The 25,237-nt window shown below is 40.8% G+C and overlaps 1 protein-coding gene across 1 annotated transcript in view; it reads left to right on the top strand.

Moving 5' to 3' along the window:
* LOC124593751 (A-kinase anchor protein 9-like) overlaps positions 1-25,237 on the top strand; it is a 505,072-nt gene that overhangs the window by 404,891 nt on the left and 74,944 nt on the right. The window contains exons 36-42 of the mRNA XM_047132086.1: positions 2,109-2,231; positions 2,733-3,035; positions 4,827-5,361; positions 5,452-5,618; positions 12,209-12,398; positions 13,392-13,593; positions 13,683-13,833. Of these exons, the coding sequence (XP_046988042.1) occupies positions 2,109-2,231; positions 2,733-3,035; positions 4,827-5,361; positions 5,452-5,618; positions 12,209-12,398; positions 13,392-13,593; positions 13,683-13,833 (1,671 nt within the window). The remainder of the gene's footprint in view (positions 1-2,108; positions 2,232-2,732; positions 3,036-4,826; positions 5,362-5,451; positions 5,619-12,208; positions 12,399-13,391; positions 13,594-13,682; positions 13,834-25,237) is intronic.

The following is a 25,237-nucleotide window of genomic DNA, read 5'->3' as shown; positions in this document are numbered from 1 at the left end:
TCTTTATGGTTTTCATACAGGAGACATGCTAAAATTTTCTTTACATTTAAAATGTTTTTACACTAATGAATAATGATCACTAAAATGATATTTCTACCAATTCGTCCTTCACAAATTCATCCATGAGTAACAACATTTAAGTATCAATGCTTGTATAACTTTCTTTTAAGGGGACGTAAATTCATATGCGTTAATGTGTTCATTTTTAATTTATTATAAATTTTCATTCCCATGTATCGAGGTACCTGGTCATACTGGTTCAGGTGTGGGCAGGAAGCAAAGAGTTTTCTTTGTTTCTTGTAGTGAACAAAATGATTTACCTCAAATAATTCCTGTTTGGCATGAAAAAAGATAATAATCTTGTAAATATATAGGGATGGGATGTATAATATTTGAAGTTTTCTACATGAGGGGGAACATGTTCCTTTATAATTTACAGTACACATATTATGAATGTGTGTTTTTTTTTTTTTATTCACATTGTGTTATCCAAGTTTCTCAAAAAACAATACCATGCCTAATAATATATTATGTTCCAACTTCAAACACAATAAAAGACATGGTTGGGACAAACCGACAACCAACATAACATAGACATAAGTAAGACAATATAGCTTAATGACATGCTGTACAAGAACAGCCAGCTCGAGCCAGTGCATATCAATGCAAAGAGCATTTCCCTACCAGGTACTCACGTCAGTGTGTGCCTGCCACCTCAAATTTTTATCTAAATTTAATCCTACAAATTTGAATATCTGTAGGAAGTATTCCATAGGAATGGGTACTCAGCTCATAAAATTAAGTAGGTGATGCAATCAGAACTGCAAACACCTGAAAAAGAGATTGATACTGAGGCTGAGGAAGATAATCCAAAAATCACTTATCTACCTTTTGATGGCTAGTATCCTGTAAGACCAGTAGACTCCCACAGAAACATGGCATCCACTGTATTATCCTCCCTTGAACTAAGAAAAAAGTATTCTGTGTGATGTTGAAGACGACCTAAGTCTTCAAGAGCTGGCTGTGTATCGCATTCCATGTTATGGTGGCATGGGCATGTCTTACGTGGGACAGACTATCAGGACAATAGAGGAGAGATGAAAGGAACATCTGCAACATACCCGACTAAGACCACCAAACAAAATCGGCTGTCGCTGAGCACTGTCTTGAATCTGATCATGAAATGAAATAGGATGAGACAAGTATTGTGGTACAAATGCCATGCTTCTGAGACAGGATAATAAGGCATCTATCAGAAAATCTAATAAACAGGTCGGCAGTTTCAATTTAAATAACACTTGGGGTTTGACAGTTAGTTTAGTAAAATCTTGCCAGCCATCACATCTGCCAGAGTTGGAAAACACTGAGAGAATTTGTTTCATGAAATACCTGTGCGAACTTTGAAAAACAAAAGAGCATCAAAATGTTGTAGTGAGCAGAGGGGATTGAACTCTGCTCTCAGTAGCGACATAAGACCAACAGTAGTAGTCACAGTCTGGTTGGAGTCCAGGCAGTGAGTACACGTAACAGCAAAACTCGCCACAGCTGAAGAATACGGCTGAATTGGCTGTCGAAATACTGTGCTTAAAATGGCAACAACAACTTGGCAGAGCACCCAGAAGCATGCTATTGAACATTTGTCTCTGTAAGTCATGATCCTCCCGCTGTTGAATTCCTGTATGTACTGTTGATCATTTCATTTTTTTGCTTATGGCGTAACACAATAATATCGCAAACAAATCAAATGTGTTTTATGTAGGAGTATCCTGCTGCATAATCTAGCCTTACATACAGAATATAGATGACACCATTACTCTTACATACTTTGTTCTGTTTCATTGAAATGCTGATCATTTGTGTATCCAAGCGTGTAGTACACATCGTGTCAATTTGACATTTGATGAATGTTGTCTTCATGGTGGTGTGATTTTAATGGCCATAAGTGTATAAATACATGTCCATTTTGTGGTATATAATTTTTTTTAGTGTAATGTGTTTGAAAGTTGCCTGTATAGAGTTGTACCTTTCAGTTGAGTACTGTGTGTGTTATGTTGCCACATTTGTTTTCAGGTATTTTAAGCATATTTATTGTCATTTACATCTTCCAGGAGCGGAAAGAGGCAACTGAAACTGAACAATCCATTGACAACCTGGAACGAAAATTGACACTGGAGGATGTCGATGAAATGAGGGCATGTGAGGAACCAACTTTTGCCAGTCAAGCAGTTTCAGTATGTGTAACATATAGTTCTTATTAGTGTAAAATGTCAGTAGTAATTTACCAAAAGCTTGATAATGCAAAGATACTGGTCTTTTTTTTTTTTTTTTTTTTTTTTTTTTTTGCGTGTTAAGAACACATTCTGCGTCAACCTCACTATCACTATCATTTTATTATTGTTGTTGTTTTCATTTTGTTGCTGCAGGACCCATGTGTAGAGCAATGTTGTAATTTACAATTCCGCCAGTAATTCTGCAGTGAGCTAATGGTTACATACATTACACATCAGTAATACCGTTTAAACATACTACAGTTATTTACCAAATTTAGAATGTAAACTTGCCTTGTAAATTACATTAGATTGAGATAAAAGTTTAGTTAGTTTGTTGTGTTTTCTTATATCTACTCTTTGAATACAGAATACGTCACATTACATTTTGCTCTTTACAAAATGTTCTACCCAGGATTAATTTTAAACATAATTTATGTACATGACAATAATTCACACTTTTAGTTTCAGGCCATATGTAATGAAACACAAAATACACCTAGTCTTTTCCCTGAGAGTTCAATACAAATGAAGCCACTTTTGAAATCAACATCAGACTCAAGCTTGTTAATTGAAATACCTAGTTCCAATCTTAGCATGCCTGCTACTGGAGTCTCAGATGACAAGGTGGATACCGTCTACACAGATGGAAATGGTACTGAATCAGATGTTACCGTTCTCAGTACAGATTCAGAGCTATTATCAGTGGACAAAGAACATAGTTTGAAACAGAAAGTGCAGGCAAAACACCTGAAGGTTATTCTAACAGTAAGTATCATTATTTCTCTTCTATTTGTACTTTACGTACTGCGTATGTCACCTGTATCTTGTTAAGGAAATTGTATCCCATGAACATAATTAAAATTAAACCCTTAGATTCTAGTTCTTTCTCTCAAATACTGAAAATGGCTAGATGTACAAGAGGGAAGACCGTAAAATAATATTGTCATTCTCTCTGCAAGCTACACAAGTTCTGTCATGGTATTAAAAAATATTGTCCATATTTGGTTAGTCTTAATGTGAGAAAATGTTAACATCTGCATAGGTGATGTGCAACAAAATGATGAGTACATTTCAGCATGCAGACTCTCAGCTGTTGCCCTTCTGGCCTTATTGTCCATTTTAAGTGTGATATTCCCTGCAGTAGTTGAACTTTTGTACTGCCAATGGCAGCAGCTTCTTCTACATAGCGGAATCTTAATGCATGGCCTCTCATCACCTTCAGTAATTTATACTTTTGTCTCCTGTACTCACAATTACAAAAATATGACTATTTATTCTGTCCAATAACTAATGGAAAACATTAACTGCATGTGTTTAGTGGGATCTCAGTTATACAGTGACAGAAGTCATGGGAGAACATATTTTTCAGTTTGTCAGGCATGAGATCTCAATCTTTGTCATATACTCCAACAGTTTATGAATCCCATATCACCTTGGGGAGCATGATTTCTACATACCATAACAATAACGATTTTCCTGAAAAACTGCAGACACTAATACTTTATTGTTAAATTTTCATTGTTCTCTGTTCTAATTATCTCAAAAGTGTGGTATCAGAGGTGAACTCAATGTCAAAATTTATAGACTGAGGCAGTTCAGCATTTTCTCATAATCACCCTTGTAATCATTGTTGATATTATTTCTGTTCTGAAATTTTGTAGTTCCAGGTTGTATTATTGATTTTTGTTTATTTTCAGTAATTTCGTTTTGCTGGATTCTGTGACCCTTTATTATCGTGCAGGTGTAAAGTTGAGTAACCTGTATTTGCACTTCCTACGTCTGCACAAACTCCTCTATACCAGTACTGTTCTTTTCTTCTCACTGAACTGTTCCTTTTCTGTACCATGTTTGCCATTTTTTTTCTATTTGATCACCTTTCCTGTACTTACTTATGTCAAGATTTACAGGCCTTTTATTTTGTTTTAATTTATGTTGCAGTACAGTTTTGCATGACTTCCTCAGTGTTCTGCATTCTTATATTTCATTCCCTTGATAAACCGTATTCCTATCATTAAAATTACTTTTCAGTCACATTTTGATAAGCAAGTTTACTTGAGCGGTGTGTCTTGGTCCAATGCTTGGCACTTCACTCGAGTTGCAAATAATGTTCTATTAGTGGTCAGACAGTTCTGTTTCTTTTGACTTGAGTTGTCTCATATTGGTGGCAGCAAAAATAAGTGGTTTTATGTAATTCTGTTAAGTATTATGAAAATTCCTGAAGACTTTTTTGTGTTCTTTACTTCTACACCCCACCCCCCCTCTCCCCGTCTTGACAATGAAGTATTAATACCTCCACGTATTGGGCTTAGTTTTCATAATAGTGCAAGAAATTTGATGGTAAGCCTTTATTTTCATATTTGATGAGACATTTTCAGGCTTAGTAGTTTTCCAGGAATCTTCAACAGCTTGATAGCTTTTTTAATTTTAATTCACATGTGTTGCTTTGATATTTGTGTTTATCACATGACTGGCCTATTAATAAACATTTAAAAATTCTGGTAATAATGTTCTGAAGCCATTGGGTTGAATTGACTTGCAGTTATTCTATTTTGACAGGAAAAGCTGAAGCAGACTGTTAAAAAACTAAAACAAGATTTAGAAGAAAAGAGTCAGAGGTTGTTAGATTGTGAGCAGAAACTACAAGATATGTTATCTTTGAAAGAAGAAAAGGAAGTGTTGGAAAACCAGTTAGTAACTACTATTCAAGATATAACAGATGAGAGGAATAAATTCCAACAAGAGAAGCAGGCAATGAAGGAAAATGAATTCAAATTAATGTGCGAAATTACTAATCTTAAAACATTGGTAGATGAGAAACAATCTGAAATTAATTACTTGAAAGGAATCATTATATCCAAAGATGAAATTATAAAACAACTGGAGGAAGACAATAAAATGACTTTTACATCCGTTGATCCAGTTTCTCAAAGGACAACAGAATCTAAGGAGTTAAGTCTGTTATTGCATCAGCTTAAAGAAGAACAAGAATCTGGAAAAGCTCTAAAGGATGAATTAAATCGACTTCAGGAACTGAACGGAAAAATAGTTAATGAGTATAATAGCCTTCGGAAAGAGTTGGAAAAGCAGGATAGTATGTAGAGTTCCATCATTTTAGATTTTTGTAAGAAATATAAGTTGTTTCCCTCTCAATCACTTGTTAAATCCCAATTTATTTTTACAGCTAATTCTCTTGATGACCTGACAGCAAGAGTTGAAAAGGAATTGGATTTGTCTGCTCGTCTTGATTCTAGTTTGCTTGAGAAGCTGGAACCACCTGAGACAGTTTGCAGATGTAGTGATCCTTCTTTTACTGAAGTTGTGAGCAAAATACTAAGGTTTGGTGCAGAAGTAAGTACATTGAATGAAATCTTGTTCTTAACCTTCAGTTGCAGTTTTAACAATTACGTGTACGTAATATTACAAAAACATGTTTCTGCTGTCGGCTCAATTGTTATTGTATCTATTGATAATTGTTTTGTCATATAACTACAATAAATCTTTTGCTGATAGCAGAAACATTGTGTTTTATTCACAAAATCAAGTAAAATGCATTTTGAGACTGTTAAAATAGCGAAACTTAAACATTATAGGTGTTGTAACACATCTAATACAAGAGTGAATAAGACTACAGCACCAGAAATCATGATTAGTTAAATAAATTATGCTACAAGGGGTGTTCAGTATGTAATATAACACATTCCCCCCTCCCTCAGGCAATTTTGGTTGCAAAAATCCAGAATTTGTTGTGAGACATCGTGGAATATTTGCACTTCAGCACCTATAGTTCCATGAAGTCCCAGTTGGTGACAGCTGCATACATAGCCTTCAAAATGGCACCTGTAATGGAGGTGCATTCCAAGCAGAGAGCTGTCATTCAGCTTTTTTTGGGAGAAAGCCAGAGCATCACAGATATTCCTAGGCACTTGCAGAATGTCTGTGAGACCTGATAATAATAAAAGCATGGTGAGTCATTGGGCGAAGTATTTGTTATTATTGCAACAATCTCGTGCAAACCTGCACGATCATCCCTACACTGGCTGGCCTCACACATCTGTTACTCCTGCAGTGTTGGAAACTGCGGACACTCTCAGAGGTGCACACATGTTGGATTCCTTGCTGACTAACAGAAGACCACAAAGAACAATGAGGGACCATCTATGTGAAATTGCTTGTGCAGTACAGGGTTGATCGTGACAGGTTTTTGTCGATCATCATCACAGGTGATGAAACGTGGGTTTCATTACTTTGAACCAGAAAGAAAACAGCAATCCATTGACAGGCGCCACACACCTGTCTTCCAAAGAAAAGTTCAAGGCCACACCCTCAACCAGTAAAGTCATCGTGACAATCTTCTGGGACTCTGAAAGAGTTTTTCTATTTGATGTCCTCCTTCATGGTGCAATTATCAACTTGGAAGTGATTGTCCTACTCTCAGAAAATTGAAGAAATGACTTCAGCATATTCATCGCCACAAAAATGCAAGAGAACTTCTCCTCCATCACAGTGCAAGGCCTCACACAAGTCTGCACACGCAAGAGGAACTCGGAAATCTTCATTGGACTGTTCTCTCTCATCCACTATACAGTGCAGATCTTGCACCATGTAACTTCAATCTGTTTGGCCCAGTGAAGGATACACTCCATGGGAAGCAATACATGAACTATGGGGATGTTATTGATGCAGCAGTACATTGGATCTGACATTGGCCAGTAGAATGGTACCATGTGGGCGTACAGGACCTTCCAATAAAGTGGCGTTAATTGAATGGAGATTATGTTGAAAAATAGGGTTTTGTAGCCAAAAGAGTGGGTAATAATATGGTGTATTGGAATCATGAATAAAACCAACCTGCTGTCAGAAAAAAATGTTGCATTACTCACTGAATGCTCCTTGTATATACAGAAATACCAGCACAGGATAACTGTTAGCATTACTTGTGACAGAATAAGAAACAAAACCCACTGAAGATAGCACATAAATGCTGAAACATGTATAGTGTGTGTCACCAAAATCTGGACTAACTTGAATTCAAATTTCCTGTCACATTATTCTTTAGCCACAGGTAATTGTTTCTAGTAAATAATCATAAGCCCAAAATGGCGAAGATGTTGAAACCAAGTGCAGAGTATGGTAAAAGACCCTCAGTTGTCAGTGGTCTTCATGCATGGCACTCAGCAGCAGAAACAATTTGCTTCTTTAAATACCCAAAATCTCTGTTAAATAACAACAATATGAAAAGTTCTGTTGGAAAATTACAAATTATTTAGGAATAAAGGAGATGACTCACCAAAAGGCAGAACCACTGCATCATCGATAGTCACACAAACAGGCCTGGCTAGCTTTCAGAATGCACTTACTTTTACAAGCTGTAGGAAAAACACGTGCGCGCGCGCACACACACACACACACACACACACACACACACATTCACACGCATACACTTGTCTCCTTACATTGTGCTCAGTCAACTGCCAGCACTTTACTGGCCCACGGTTAGTGTACTAACAGCTCATGGGAGAGTGGATAGCCATCTTTGGGCTAGTGAGGGGTGCAGGTAGAATGGGCAGGTGTCAGATGGCTGGGCATGCTTTTTCACCGACTACAGCATGAGATAACAACACATAATTAGCTGACGTGGGGTCACAAATTGGATGGGGGTACTAGTGCAGGGCATGATGTGTGTGTGTGTGTGTGTGTGTGTGTGTGTGTGTGTGTGTGTGTGTGTGTGTGTGTACACACTATTGGCTGGGGGAGGGGAGCAGCAAATTACCTTAGGTTTAGGCCAGGAATGTTACCGGAGTGAAGGATGTTCTGTAAAGATAGCTCCCATCTGTGCAACTCAGAGAAGCTGGTGCTGGTGGGGAGGATACAGACGGCACATGCTGTGGATCAGCCATTGAAATCTCACGTATTGTGCCACTAGACGGACCACTTTGTTTTTGGCAACTGTTTGGCAGTAACCATTCATTCTAGTTGATAGCTGGTTGGTTCCTGTATCAATATAAACACTATGCAGTGGTTGCAGCAGAATTAGTATGTAACATGGCTGCTTTCACAGGTGGCACAGTGTCTGATGGGACTGGAGTAGTTGGTGCTGGGTGGGTGGATTGGGTAGGTCTTGCATCTTGGTGTTGCACATGGCTATGATCTCTATGGCGGAGGATTGGGGATGTGAGTGGCATATGGATGGACTATGATGTTGTGAAGGTTGGGTGGGTAGCATATCACCACGTTAGGTAGGATTTCTCTCATTTCAGGGCATGATGACAGATAATCAAGCCCTGATAAAGGATGTAGTTCAGTCGTTCCTGTCCAGGTTTGTATAGGGTGACAAAGGGGATGCTTCTTTGTGATTAGTTCTTGGGGTGGATGTGAGAATCAGGTGTGTGTGAGGATATGGTATAGAAAATCTGTGTATTAGATCTGGAGGGTATTGGCTATCTGCAAAGGCCTTTGTGAGGCCTTCAGCACTGTAGATACGTCTACGTGGCCAGTCTGTATGGGGGGTGGGAGGGGGGGGGGGGGATTTTTTGATGTGGAAGTGGTGGCAGCTGTCAAAGTGCAGGTACTGTTGATAATTAGAGGGTTTGATGTGGAGCAAGGTGTGGATGGAGCCATCTGAGAGGGGGAGATTGACATGAAGGAAGATGGCATGATAGGTGGAGGAGTACCAGATGAAGTGTATGGGAGAGAACGTGTTGAGGTGGTGAAGGAATGAAGATAAGGCATCCTGGCCTGGGTCCGGATTATAAAGATGTCATCAGTAAAACTGAACCAGACCTGGGGTTTAGGGTTTTGGGAAACTAGGAATTTTTCCTCTTGGTGGTCCATGAAGAGGTTGGCACATGAGGGTGCCAAGCAGGTGCCCATGGCTGTGCCATGAATTTGTTTCTATACTTTCCCTACAAAGATGAAGCACTTAGGGTTGGGATTTTTGTTGGTTGGGTGTAGGAGGAATGAAGTGGTAGATTTGGAATCCTGCAGCGTGTAGGAAGAGGTAGTGTTAATCGCGGCAAGGCCATGGGCATGGGAGATGTTGGTATATAGGGAGGTTGTATCAATGATGACGAGTAGTGGTATGGGAGGTAAGGATGTGGGGAGAGCCAGGAGCAGAATGTGGTTGGTATCGGGAGGCTAAGTTTTGGATTATCAGTTGGAGATTTTGATCAACAAGGGCTGATATTCCTTTGGTTGGGGGCACTATAACCAGCCATAGTGAGACACCCAGGATTGTCAGGTTTGTTGATTTTGGGGAGCATGTAGAAGGTGGGTGTGTGAGCTGTTGTTGTGGTAAGTAGGGAGATGGATTCAGGGAAGAGGATCTGGGAAGGGCCTAAGGATTTCAGCAGGGACTGGAGTTTATGTTGGACTTTTGGGATGGGGTCACTCTGGCAGAGCTTGTATGTGGAGCTGTCAGACAACTGGCGGAGGACCTGTGCCAGGCGCTGAGTTATGACTCAAACTCGCGGCCCACCTGTCTGGCCCATTTGTGTGGCCTATCAACAAAATATTAGTAGAAGTGACCCTGTCTTATGACTTATGTTCTGTAGTACTAACATTTTAAGTTTGACAAGGCCAATGTCTGGCACGTTTTAATTTTATATTGTGACATTTCTGAAGAAGGCTACATTATTATAGCCAAAACCTAGGTAAATTTTCTTGGCTTATGCATGTGGAGGCTGAAATTTAATATAATTAAAATATTTCTGTTTGCTGACAACACTAGCTTGGTAGTAAAGGATGTTGCTTGCAACATTGGCCCAGTTTCAAATAGTGCAGTTCATAACCTACAATGTTCATGGCATGTAGAAAATAAACAAACACTAAATCACAATAAGACTCAGTTTTTACAGTTTCTAACACACAATTCAACAAAGCTCATTGTTTTAATTTCACAGAATTGGCATGTCATTAGTGAAACTGAACAGTTCAAATTTTGGGTGTTCAGATAGATAGTAAACTGTCGTGGAAAGCTCACTTTCAGGATCTTGTTCAAAGACTTAATGCTGCCATTTTTACTATTCAAATGGGGTATGAAGTGAGTGATTGTTTGACACAAAAAATAGTCTACTTTGCTTCTTTTCACTCACTTATGTTGTATGGTATTATATTTTGGGGTAACTCTTCCCAGTCTAAAAGGATATTTTTGGTCCAGAAACAGTCAGTTCGGGCAATAAGTGGTATAAGTTCATGAAACTCTTGTTGACCCCTGTTCATGAGTCTGGGTATTTTGACATTGGCCTCTCAATGTATATATTCTTTACTGTCGTTTCATGTTAACGATATCAGCTTATTCTCAATAATTAGCAGCTTTCACTCAGTTAACACTTGGCAGAAATGCAATCTGCATTTGGATCGCACTTCAACTCTTTTGCAGAAATGGGTGCAGTATACTGCTGCATCCTTTTCAATAAGCTACCACCATAATTCAAAAATCTTAGCAGTAATCCACGTGCTTTCAAATCAAAAATGAAGACTTTCCTCATGGATCACTCCTTCTATTCTGTCGAGGTGTTCTGTGAAAAATTAAGCTGATTCATGTTGTATTGTTGATTGTGTTTACTTAAACTTATGGATTGTCTGTTTTTGGGTTCATAAACATTTTCTTTTCATCTGTCACTACTTTTGTGTTGTGATTTCATCTACCGACGTGTTCCATGATCTTGGAGATTTGCCCCTCACTTTAGTCCTACGGAACTTGAAGTGTAAAGAAATAAATAAAGTCTTCCCACTCTCCCATGAGCCACTAGATGCTTCCCCCTAACCCTTCCCTTCCTCTTGCCTCTCTCCGTCACTCACCCCACACCCCCGCCTCACTGCAGTACACTCACCGTGGACCAGTAAAGAGCTGATAGTTGACTAAGCCCATTGTAGGGAGAAAGGAGTGTGTGTGTGTGTGTGTGTGTGTGTGTGTGTGTGTGTGTGTGTGTGTGTGTTTGTTTTTGCTACAGGTAGACTGATTGATGATGCAGTGCTTCTACCTTTCAGTGAGCCATCTCCTTTATTCCTAAATAATTCATAACAATATAGAAAGGATAGATTACCACTCTCCAAACAGAGTCGTAGGCAGGCACAATGAAGAGACAGCTAAAATATTAAAATTTTTGGACAAAGTCCTTCTTCTGCAGTAGAAAACACACATAAGCACACATGATTCATTGTCTCATGACAGTGGCCGTGAGTGTGTGAGTTGTGCTTGTGGAAGGATTTAGTCCAGTAACGTATCCAACAGTGTACTTTTAAATGTGCTGCTGCTGCTCAGTGCCTGCTGTGTGTGGTGAATAGCGATGTGTCGTAATTCATATTGTTATACATCCCAGATTTTCCATTCTTCAAGTATTGCTGTTGCATATGTGTTCTTTTATTGTTTATTGACAGAGAAGGAAAATAAAACTTTGGCAATCAGCGTTCAAGGATAATGTTATCATTTTTTCCGTAGCACCATTTGTTTGCTCAATAATAGTCCACCACCGCTGCTGCGTGACACTTCCCATGTTGCAAATCACACATGTATTCTGCTATTATATCTTTTGTCATCCTGGCCTGTAATGTGATCAGTTAGTACATACCCATGGGTATGCAAATCTATTCCCCACCTGTAATTGTATGCAGTAAAATTCATGAGCATAAAGAAAGTTGACAGATAACACATGGTACAATATAAACTGGACCATATAAACTGTGGGTGACAGAAAATATGATAATATAGCGCTGGAAATTTCTGGATGGGATATAATAATAGAAGGAATGAAGGTGACTATTCACTATATAGTTGAGGTGTTAAGCGAGTTAGTCATGAGTTCAGTCTTGTTCGTGTGCCTGTCATTGCATAATGTCTCCACTGTGTGGTGATATTCTAATAACTGTATCATAGTAAAATACTGTATTTCTTAATGTTAATCCTTTATATAATCTGTTTTTGTTCCATTGTTTTGCAGGTCCTGTCACCAGAGGAACTTTCATATGTGCAGCAACTTATTCCAGCTGCAGATAGTATGAACGAAACTAACCATATTGGTATGCGATTATCTACAGTTAATATTACTATCCCTGCAAATAAATTCACATTTCGTAACAGTTGTAGTGGAAGTACTGCAATGCAGACAACTCAGCTGCTTGAACACAAAGGTACACCTGTACAATTTTGTTATCTACTTCATCATTTCATCCCCATCGACGCACACGTCGCCCAAGTGGCGTCAAATCGAAAGACCTGCACCAGGCGAACGGTCTACCCGACGGGAGGCCATAGCCACACGACATTTCCATTTATATGTACTCATTTTTTTCTCCATTGTATTTTTCTCCTCTCTATTCTCCCATTTATTCCTGTTCCTTAGTTGGATTAATGTTTTCAATTTTTCATATTCTCATCCTACTTTAATCCATCTTTACTTCTCACTTAGTCCCTTTTTCATTTCTTGACTGAAGCTAGCATACTGCTTACTAATGTATTGCCTTAGACCTCCTACTCTCAGATGTCTTTTATTCATCTACACCTTCCTTCCTCTTCACAACCAGTGGATTTAGCTCAATCTTGAGCCTGTATAACTTATTCTCCACCCATCCCATCTTCCCTATGCAATCATTCATTCCTGTCTTAAGACTGGATGCAGGCTTCCAAAAGATGCTAGTGTTGTGTTCTTTCTAAGAGATTTTCTGTCAGCAGTATTTAGTATTTTGCCTTGTGATGGTAACTAATAACCTGTCTGTTTCTCTGTTTTTAATTTTAATAAATAAGTAATTTAAATTCACTTGTTCTCAATTCTTGGGGGGGGGGGGGGGGGGAGTTGTCAGTAAGGAAAAAAGTTTGAGAGGTAGCTAGTTCTTATGCCCTCCCCCACTCACTGGGGACTTTCCTGACAATAAGTGATTTATGTACCAGGTCTGGTTGAAATTTATACAGTGGCTTAGGAGGATATGTGGAACATACATACATACGTCCATATTATTATAAAAGTGAATTCATTGTTGATTTCTATGTTAAGACAGTTATTGTGCCGTTTCTTCTTGTATATGGTGCCACTTCTTCTTGTATATGAATGAGGCAGGTAGTATAGATTTCATGAGAATGAGAAAACCCACTATTCATTGCTCAAGACTCTTTTATGGTTTTTTCAGTTGAACAACTTGAAGCAGCTGTGGAATCTGGAAAGAAACATGTTCTGCAGTTACTTGAAAGTTTGAACAAGGAAAAAGCATGTAACTTAGAATCTGAGAAAAAAGTAAATGATTTAATGAGAGTGCAAAGAGAACAAGAAATGGAAATTGAGAATCTAAAAAGACAGACAGTGTACCATGAAGAAAGATTGCAGCAGTTCATGTAAGTTTTATTTTGTATCTGTGTTCTTGACAATATGTGGTTCTCAATAAAATTTTTAAAAAATACATTACATGTATGTTTGTTCCCAGTGTGCTATTGGAGAAGGAAAGAGTGAAAGTTAGAGACTTTGAAAATGATCTCCACAAAGAAAAAAATAATGTTAGACACTTACAGTCACTTCTTGAAGCTGAACGTCAGAGGGCCAGTATCTCCAACAGAAAAGATTCAGAGCTTATAGAGGTAAAATACAGCTAATAAGCATTTCATTGTCTTTATGTAAATATTTCTGCTTCATGCAGAATGATATATTGAGGTTTATTTTGAAAAATATGATAGTCACTGTTATGAAATCATTCTTTATGCACACCTGTATGTGGTAAGTTTATTATATTTAGGTTCGAGTCCACTTGTTTGACAGTGTGGTGGCCTTTTGCCACACAACTGTCTTAGGAGTTCCATATAGACCTAGCTCTCAATAGCTGTCTGCTAAGGCAGCCGGTTTCTCCCTTTGCATGTTATTTCCATACCAAGCTGTCATTCCTGCCATGGTAACCGGATACCTGCACATTATGATCGCTGACTACTGGTGGGCAAAAATAGCTCAGTCCATAGCGAGACTTCTGCCGACCTACTCTAGACCAGTCTCCCTCTTCCGTGGTGTCTACGTCAGTTCCTGCGTGCGCTTGCACCAATACGGACACACCACATTGAGGTGCACACCATGAAGTTTTGAGAGACACTCATGCCCTGCCATCTCTACCCCTGCTATGCAGCTGGGCATATAAATGGTGTTTTGTGCCACATCTTGTGCTGAAGTCTACTGATTTTGCACGCCATGTCGGAATATCATTGTACTGGTGAAACTTAGGGAGGAGACTGTCACCTGCCTCGGTGTTCACCTTTTCTACTGTGCTACACCTGTTTCCAGCACCAATCACACCGGCAAGTGACTTTTTCGGAACTTATGAGTTTCAAGACTATTTTATGTGTTGGTCTTTGTACAGAGCCTACCATACCTTGCTCTATCATTGGGCAAGTGACTTATAAGTTAAGTAAGGAAACATTCCTACACTGGTGACCCAAAAATAGACTCCGTCGACTTAATATCCTATTTCAGCAGGGTATTACCACCTTGTTCTGTTAGCGCTTATTTCAATTCTCCCACACGTCCACATCCCACCAGCAACCAGTTTTAATGCTACAGACACTGTTGTTTCACATCAAGAGCCATTTGTCTTCTTTTGATGTCCTTTCTGCAACATTGTGGCAGTGGCTTCCTCCTTCCCTCCCAACCGACGCTGCATTGCATGTGACAGTGCTCTGGCACCCCATGACATCATCGCTGGCCTGTCCACATGTCTCATGGAACTGGAAGGCAGCAGTGCTGAGCTGCATGCACTCCTTGTGGCGATGCAACCACCAGTGGCCCTACCACCAGCACCAGACTCCACAGCCAACTCCTGCACCGGTTCCTGCTTCTGTTGCCTCCACTGCCATCCTTCCCTGCTTTGACCCACTGGTGCCCATTGCCCCGTATGCCACTAACACTCTGTCCAGCCATGCTGTGGCTCACCTACTGTGTTTGATGCTGCGGGATCTGAACCTGTGGTTTTCCTTGGGGGACACCATCTTCGTTGGTTGCGGCATCACTCAGGATACCACCAAGTTCGCTATGGTGATCAGCCAGTGCGAGGCAAGTGGAGGTCCAAGATGCCATTTCATTGCTCCTAGCCACCAACAGCTATGAGACACTCTGATGCTCACCGACTGAGATCACGAGATGCTAGTCTCCTTGCCTGAAACCACTGCTGTTGCCATCCCCACCCCTATGTGGCACAGGCAGCTGATCATCATTCCTCCAGCTACTCCGTTTCAACCCCCTCCTCACTGCTCAACATGCTGTCCGCACTGGCCCGCAGCATAGGGCCCAGCGATATCCTCACCCACCTCAGCGCTGACATAACAATGCTACAAGCAACTGTGGCCCGCCTCAATTCCAGTCGCCACCTCCCGCACAGTTCAGCCCACTAGTGCTACAACGGCTACCACCACCACAGCCCTAACCAACCTGCTAACACCTCTCGCGACACAGACGGCCTCTGCTGATGCTGCAAGTGTTTTAGTACAGATGCTGCAAACTGCATGGAGGCCTGCTCTTGGCACCTAAACACCAACAGCCACCATAATTAGGCATGCCTGGCTGTTAGTTGATCTCCCAGCATCTGTTAATCTGCAATGCTGGCCCTGCCTCACTTTTCCTGTTGTCTGTCTCTCTGTGGCGGCTTATATGGGAATCTGGCACCATCTCGGCCATCCTTCTCATGGCAGCAAACAACTCCACCATTGTCACCTATGGCATATATCACCATGTTCTCAACCTTAGCCTACAATGGCACCTCCCTTGAACCTTCACCGTCACTGACCCCATTACCAGAATGGACTTCATCGGACACTACTGCATGCTCATTGACTTTGAAGGCCGGTGCATCATTGACTGCGACATTGGGAGATCAACGAAATGCACCAATTGTTTCACTGTTCTTCTCGACGTGAAGCCAGTGGTGTCTTTCAATGCATATGCCGACCTACTGGTGCAGTTTCCTGCTCTTACATATCTGTTCAGTGCACCTCAGGAGATCCACCATTCAACTTTACACTACATGGACGTGGCTCCTGGGACACCGTACTTCTGCTGGCCCCGGTACCTACCACCACACAAACTGAAAATCGTCAAGGTCGCATTTGACGAGCTGCCCACTGCTGATGTGATGTGTCCTTGGAAAAGCCCATGTACTTTCATCCTTCACCTTGTTGAGAAGATGGGTGGTTCCAGGTGCTCATGCAGGATCACCAGGAGGTGAACTAGTGCGCCATCCCTGATTGATACCTGCTGCCGTTCTAACACAGCTGAATTTTCAGCACGATTGACTGCACCAAACTTTCCTCCAGATTCCGGTAGCACCTGAGGATATCCAGAAGACCTTTATGATCTTCAGCCTTCATAGTGCCGCCCAAACATGGCAGCGTTTCTTGGATGGTGTGTTGCAAGGCTGTTTCACCTACCTGGACTACATACTCGTGTTTTCCAGGACACTCAAGGAATACCGTGATCGATCGCCTCTACCGTATTTTCGAATGCCTCCAGGATGCTAGCATCGTCATGAACACAGGAAAGTACATTCTCGGTGTCAGTGAGGTGGCATTCTTGGGCCACATCTTCTCCTCTGCCGGATCACATTCATTGCTTGTCAGTGTACTAGCCATCCTCGATTTCCCACTCCCAGAGACGCTCAAGGACCTCCACCATTTCCTCAGCATGTTAAACTTCTTCCACTGTCTTCTGAGGAATGCCACCGCTATGCAGGAGCTGCACTCCATGGCGTCCAAACAAGAGGGAGCAAGCTGGTACATCACAAATGTAAAATAGCTTCTCTGCCACTAAGTGCAACATGGCGGACGCTACCCTGCTCGCCCATCCCTGTCCCATCGCCCCACTTGCCATAGTGGTCGATGGTAGCCAGACGGCCATTGACACCATCTTGCAACAGCACGTCAGTGACCCCTGGCAGTCTCTTGCATTCTTCTCCAGCAAGCTCTCTGCTGTTCAGTGATGCTGGGATGCATACGACAGAAAGATCCTCAACGACCACGAGGCAGTCGAATACTTTCGGCCATCGGTGGAGGCCTCTCACTTTACAGTCTTCACCAATTAGGAGCCCCCACTGTTTGCTCTTGCAAAAGACTTTGACCAGTGCACCCCACGTGAATTCCAGCAGCTGTCGCCCATATCCAAATTTACCACCGACACATGTCACATTTTGGGAATTGACAATGTCATCACTGACTACCTCCGCTACATCTGTGCCATCAACTCGTCCGTGGACTACAAGGCACTTAGCACCGCCCAGGAGCATGATCCAGAACTCACCTACCTTTGTCTGGGTGATGTTACTAGACTACACAGCTCCCAGCTCAGACAATAGTATTTGGTGTGTTGTATCCACTGGGTGAGTGCACCAATTCCTGTGTGCTGCCTTCCGCAAGGCCACATTTGACCAAAACCTGCCACTTCCTGGCATGCGTGCATTTGTCATTCTAGTGATGTAGCATTTTGTGTAGCCAGATATTCAGAGGGACTACAGGACTTGGACTCGCACCTGCTTCGCCTGGCAGCATGCCAATGTCGGATGCCACATATATATCCCCGTCGCCACCTTCCCAGACATCAGACATCGCTGTGCCCACATTCACATGGACCTCTTCGGCTCTCTAGCTTCTTCTGATGGCTGCTGCTATCTCCTCACCATAGTGGACAGTGTCACCTGCTGGCCTGAGTAGTGTCATTACCTGATGTCACCACTGCCACAGTAGCCACCACCTTCATCTCCATGTGGACTGTCCATTTTCGCTGTCTGCCGCTATCATTATGGACCACAGATGCTAGTTTACATTTGCCCTTTTTTGTACGCTGATGGACCTCTGCTGCACTGACCATCTCCTTACTATTGTCTGAGCCAATGGCTGCACCATATCCTGAAGGTCATAACAACAGGTGGATCACTTCCCTGCCACTGGTACTCCTCGACCCTCAGTCACTCACTCACTCACTCACACAGGGTGAGCAGCAATCTGCCACTATTTGCTGATGAAGCTGTAGTGTACAGGAAAGTGTTGTTGTGTGACTGTAAGAGGATAGGGGACAACATACACAGAATTTCTACATGGTGTTGCGCTACAGCAGCTTGATCAAAATTTGGTAAAATGTAAGTTAATGCAGATGAATAGAAAAAAACAATCCTATAATTTTCAAATACAGTATTGGTGGTATGCTGGTTGACACAATCATGATGATTCAATATCTAAGTGTAAGGTTGCAAACCAATATGAAATGAAATGAAACGAGTACAGGTCAATAGTAGGTAAAGCAAATGGCCAAATTTGGTGTATTGGTAGAATTTTGTGGAAGTGTAACTAACCAATAAAGGAGTTAGTGTATATAATGCTAGTGCAACACAGTCTTGAATACTGCTCGGGTGTTTGGGATCCCAAGTAAATTGTATTAAAGAGAGACATTGAAGTAATTCAGATACATTGTGCTAGACTTATTACCAGCAATCCCGGGTTCGATTCCCGGCGGGGTCAGGGATTTTCTCTGCCTCGTGATGGCTGGGTGTTGTGTGCTGTCCTTAGGTTAGTTAGGTTTAATTAGTTCTAAGTTCTAGGGGACTGATGACCATAGATGTTAAGTCCCATAGTGCTCAGAGCCATTTGAACCATTTATTACCAGCAAGTTCAGTAAACAGGAATCCTTGGAGGGTGGATGATGTTCTTACTGCAATGCATTATTGAGAAAATTTAGGAAACCGGCATTTCTGGCAGATTGCTGACTTCTACTGCCATGTTTTGTGTAAATACCAAATAAGAAAAATTAGGGTCTTTATGGAGTCACATAGACAGTCATCTTTCCTTCAGTCCATTTCCTAGTGGAACAGGATAGGGAATGACTAGTAATGGTACAAGCTGCCCTCCACCAGGCTCCACATGGTGGCTTGCGGGATATGTATGCAACTCTAGATGTAAATGTATTTCATCAACCAACCAATCTATGCAATATTTTGGCCCATCCTCATGCCACATCCATGCCCATCCTCTTGCTACTTGATCGTATACCTGTGGAAGACACAAGTGCAAGAGCTGTTTGATAGAGCCACCCAGCACATCCTGCTACAGTCCTATCACAAGCTTATTGTATACCATCAGAGGCGGGGCCGCCTGTAAAAGTAGTCATATTGTGTATGAGCTTCGATGCAATTTTCACAAAGCATTTTGCATGACCATGACCATGACCACCAACCATCTGGCCATCCAACTTAATGGCCATCGCCAAACTGTGGCCAGGAAGAGAGTGGGCCAGTAGCAGGACATACTGCTGAGCATAGTATGCTTGATTTCAGTTGCTGCTTTGTGACCCGTGTCATCTGGATCCTTCCCACAATCACCAGTTTCTGTGAAGTGTGTAGATTTTAAGTCTGTCCTTGCATCACGTCTTTCAATCTTATAAACTTCTTGACCTCAGTCTATTAGGTCCCTGCTCCAACCTTTCTTCAGTGTGCCTCAATGCCTCGACTTCAGTGCAGAACTGCAGTCCTAGCACAGTGTACCTGTACATCTCTGTGTGTGTGTGTGTGTGTGTGTGTGTGTGTGAGAGAGAGAGAGAGAGAGAGAGAGAGAGAGAGAGTGACACACACACACACACACACACACACACACACACACACTTAGTAAGCCAGCACGATGTAACTGTACAGTTGTGTGTGTGTGTGTGTGTGTGTGTGTGTGTGAGAGAGAGAGAGAGAGAGAGAGAGAGAGAGAGAGCGACACACACACACACACACACACACACACACACACACACACCTGTACAGTTACATTGTGCTGGCTTACTAAATGTTGCGGGAATTTATAAGACTCTCTCTCTATTTTTGAAATAATTTAGTACCTGAAGAATACTTTTAACTCAGTCATAGTATATTTAAACTTCCACAGAGAACAAATTCAATATTTCCCACTATAATTATTCAAACTCGTGCAAGTCAGCTGACTCGTCTCACGTCAGATCCGATTAAATACATTTACAATAGCATAGTTTTTACAACCAAGTAATTTATGAACATGTCTTTCTTCTAGCAAGTCCAACACATGAAGTATAATCAACAATTTTTCAGCTGTTCTTCTTTTTCCCTCATTAGAATAGTCAACATTATAAAACATCGTAAGAATCATAAACACTCCTTGTTCTTCCAATACAGCTTCTGTGGCATGAGCGGCATACACTTGTCGATGCCATTCGACCGTCGCGTCTACCTTGTGCTCGTAAATCCTTTCCAGCCTGCACACACAAACATGTGTCACGCAGAATGTTCATTCTCACACTAATTTTTAAAATATTGTGTGTTCGAGACGGTAGAAGGATGAGTGGTTCTAGAATTTATGCAGAAATTCTCGAATCACTACATATCCCTCCCCTCAGCTCGAACACGCAATATTTTATACATGCTCATTATGTACATCAGTATTACATACAATAACAATTCATAATTCCACAGTATGCATTCCACATTCTTTTATTAACCATGCGTAACCCCTTTCTTTACTATTTAGATTTTCTTTTTTCATTTTACTTTGATTATAAAACGGGAGTATTTCACTCAATGTTGGAGTCAATTCTCTTATATCTAGAGTCGTGGGGCCTAAACCTTTGGTTTCCATTTGTAAGCTCCAGGTGTTCATGACACTTGAGTATTTTACTCTTTATTCTAATTCTTTGTACTGATTCTTTAGTACGTAATAGCCTCATTAATTATAGACTGTTTGTAGCCTGGAGGAACTCTGGGCAAATGAAAGTGTTCTTCTCGACACTTGCAAAATCAAATAAAACATAATTCTGCTCATGGAATATAGGGTTCAAACTTACCAAAATAATTCCTATTAAATGTGTGACTTCTGTCACAGTACTGTCCTTTTCCCCTACGATCAGTACGTAATATCTTACAGGTGGGTTGACCCTTTGAGTGCATTTACTCCTTCCGTTTTTGTACGCACGCCCCTTTTTAAAACATCCCTATTCATCAGGCCACAGGTTGTCCTACCTCCATGTAGGTACGCCCTAATCGTTTATGAGTAGGCCTCATGGTTTATTGCCCTAGTATACATCTTTATGTACACTATAATTAAATATTTCCTGGTAAATATACAAATGTATTATACACTTTGTATATCCTTCTTAATACTTCCTTTGGTCCCTAGAGTCCTCCCCTACTTTTCAACTTATACTTACTTGGTATATACTATGTCTCTATACACTATTTAATATATAATATGTTTACTTAGGTTATAAGAGTCCCACTATCCTACAAATAGCAAAACTCTCTTACTACTTTCAGTATCTCATTTCCTAAACTAATTCCTTCAGCATCATCTTATTTAATTCGACTACATTCCATGATCCTAATTCTGCTTTTGTTGATGTTCATCTTATATCCTCCTTTCAAGACACTGTCCATTCCATTCAGCTGCTCCTCCAGGTCCTTTGCTGGCTCTGACAGAATTACAATGTCGTTGGCAAACCTCAAAGTTATTATTTCCTTTCCTTGGATTTTAATTCCTACTCCAAAATTTTTCTTTTGTTTCTTTTACTGCTTGCTCAATATACGGATTGAATAACATCGGGGATAGGCTACAACCCTGTCTCACTCCCTTCTTAACTACTGCTCCCCTTTCATGCCCCCCAACTCTTGTAACTGCCATCTGCTTTCTATACAAATTGCAAATAGTTTTCGCTCCCAATATTTTACACCTGCCACCTTCAAAATTTGAAAAAGAGTATTCCAATCAACATTGTCAAAAGCTCTTTCTGAGTCTACAAATGCTAGAAACATAGGTTTGCCTTTCCTTAACCTATCTTGTAAGATAAGTCATAGGGTCAGAGCTGCCTCGCATGTTGCAACATTTCTATGGTATCCAAACTGATCTTCCCCGAGGTCAGTTTGTACCAGTTTTTGCATTAATTTGTAAAGAATTTGTGTTAGTATTCTGCAATCATGACTTATTAAACTGATAGTTATGGTATTTTTCACACTTGTCAACACCTGCTTTCTTTGGGATTGGAATTATTATATTCTTCTTGAAGTCTGAACATCTTTCGCCTGTCTCATACATCTTGCTCACCAGATGGAAGACTTTTGTCATGGCTGACTGTCCCAAAGCTCTAACAGAATGTTGTCTACACTTGGGGCCTTATTAGACTTAAGTCTTTCAATGCTTTCTCAAATTCCTCTTGCAGTATCATATGTCCCGTGTCATCTTCATCTGCAACCTCTTCCATTTCCATAATATTGTCCTCTAGTACATCTTCCTTGTATAGATCCTTTATCTACTCCTTCCACCTTTCTGCCGCCTCTTCTTTGCTTCTACATGGTGTTGTGATACAGCAGCTTGATCAAAATTTGGTAAAATGTAAGTTAATGCAGATGAATAGAAAAAACAATCCTATAATTTTCAAATACAGTATTGGTGGTATGCTGGTTGACACAGTCATGATGATTCAATATCTAAGTGTAAGATTGCAAACCAATATGAAATGAAATGAAATAGGTCAATAGTAGGTAAAGCAAATGGCCAAATTTGGTGTGTTGGTAGAATTTTGTGGAAGTGTAACTTACCAATAAAGGAGTTAGTGTATATAATGCTAGTGCAACACAGTCTTGAATACTGCTCAGGTGTTTGGGATCCCAAGTAAATTATATTAAAGAGAGACATTGAAGTAATTCAGATACATTGTGCTAGACTTATTACCAGCAGGTTCAGTAAACAGGAATCCTGTTTACATCTGCCCCTGGAAATGTCTTACAATTAAAAACCTGGTTCCTAAATCTCTGTCTTACCATTATATAATCCGTCTGAAACCTTCTAGTATCTCCAGGCCTCTTCCATGTATACAAACTTCTTTCATGATTCTTTAACCAAGTGTTAGCAATGATTAAATTACTCTCTGTGCAAAATTATACCAGGCGGCTTCCTCTTTCATTCCATACTTCCAGTCCATATTTACCTATTACTTTTCCATCTCTTCTTTTTCCAACAATCGAGTTCCAGTCCCCCGTGTCTATTAAATTTACATCTCCCTAAACTATCTGAATAATTTCTTTTATCACATCACACATTTCTTCAACTTCTTCTTCATCTGCGGAGCTAGTTGGCATATAAACTTGTGCTACTGTGGTAGGCATGGGCTTCATGTCTATCGTGGCTACAACTATGAGTTCACTATGCTGTTCTTAGTACCTTATACATGTTCCTATTTATTTTATTAAATTATTAAACCTACTCCTGCATTACTGTTATTTGATTTTGTATTTGTAACCCTGTATTCACCTGACCAGAAGTCTTGTTCTTCCTGCCACCGAAATTTACTAATTCCCACTATATCTACCTTTAACCTATCCATTTCTCTTTTTAAATTTTCTACCCTACCTGCCCACCTTTCCCACATTCCACACTCCAGTCCATAGAATGCCAGTTTTGTTTCTGCAGATAATGATGTCCTCCTGAGTAGTCCCCACCTGGAGATCCAAATGGGTGATTATTTTACATCTGGAATATTTTATCCAAGAGAATGCAATCATCATTTAACCAAAAAGTAAAGCTCCATGCCCTTGGGAAAAATTACTGCTGTAGTTTCCCCTTGCTTTCAGCTGTTCACAGTACTAGCACAACAAGACTGTTTTGGTTGATGTTACAAGGCCAGATCAGTCAATCATCCAGACCGTTGCCCTCCAACTACTGAAAAAGCTGCAGCCCCTATTCAGGAACCACACGTTTGTCTTGTCTCTCAACAGATACCCTCCGTTGTGGTTGCACCTACGGTAGAGCTATCTGTATCACTGAGGCACGCAAGCCTCCCTACCAACGGCAAGGTCAATGGTTCATGGAGGGGGCAGGGGATGTAGTAATAATCCTATATGGAAAGTAGCTGATTACCTACCAATACTCGGCTACCTAATTTTTCATCACCCAGTTCCCACTGCTACCCTGGTGCTAGGGCTGAAATGTTCAACAAAAAATGTCACCAATTAGGGAGCAACTGGGCAACTGGAGTGGCATTTGAATAAGGCACTAATATAGTTATTTCTTATTGTTTAACATGTTGCTACCATCCCAACCCATACATCTGCAGATGCTAGGGAGGTCTTACTCGTAGTGTTCTTCCAGATAGTAAGTGATACATGTGCCAAATTTGGTTGAAATTGTCTCACACATTCCACACTTATGCATTACAATATCACCCCCTTCCCTTCCTCACTCGCACCCATCCTATCCCTGTGGGTCACTTTGTCATCTGGACTATTATCATTTTGCATAGCAACCACTAGTACTATAGATACAACACAAACATTCATTGTTTGTGATTATTTTTGTCAACCACTTCCTACTCCCACCCTAAATCCCATCAAACCACTGGGGCTGAAATTTCTTTGGAAGTGTCAGCAATCAAACTTAAAATGCTGAAAATTACAGGATCAACGCTAATATGGGCCATTCACAATTATTTTTACATTTCACATCCCTCTCATCCCCCACTCCTAAGGGTGTCTTATACTCCCATCCTCCAGTTTTTATTTCCAGATATTACATCATCTGAAGCATAAAGCGGTCACCAGTTTAGTATTGGAGGGCAGTGTGGAGGGTAAAAGTCATAGAGGGAGACCAATAGATGAATACACTAAGCAGATTCAGTAGGTACTGTGAGATGAAGAAGCTTGCACAGGATAGAGTAGCATGGAGAGCTGCATCAAACCAGTCTCAGGACTGAAGACCACAACAACAACATCATATTACATCATATTTGTACCAAGTAATGGCTCAAGATGTTCCAGGGTTATGCATAACATGCCATCAATTCGCCTCTCCACCCCTACAAATAGGGGATCTGAGGGTATCTTACCCTAACACCATTTTTTCCTAGATCACAAGCGTTATGTGTACTATGTTTCGTTCAGATTTCTTCATATATTGCAGACCTACATACATCATCCCCATTCCTCCCCTAACACAAACCTCACCCACCCTGTGTTGGAAGTGCGTC

The sequence above is a fragment of the Schistocerca americana genome, chromosome 2 (assembly GCF_021461395.2).
Source record: "Schistocerca americana isolate TAMUIC-IGC-003095 chromosome 2, iqSchAmer2.1, whole genome shotgun sequence".
NCBI classification, from domain to species: domain Eukaryota; kingdom Metazoa; phylum Arthropoda; class Insecta; order Orthoptera; family Acrididae; genus Schistocerca; species Schistocerca americana.
The sequence above is the reverse complement of the archived record's forward strand: the minus strand, read 5'-3'. Positions and strand labels throughout refer to the sequence as shown.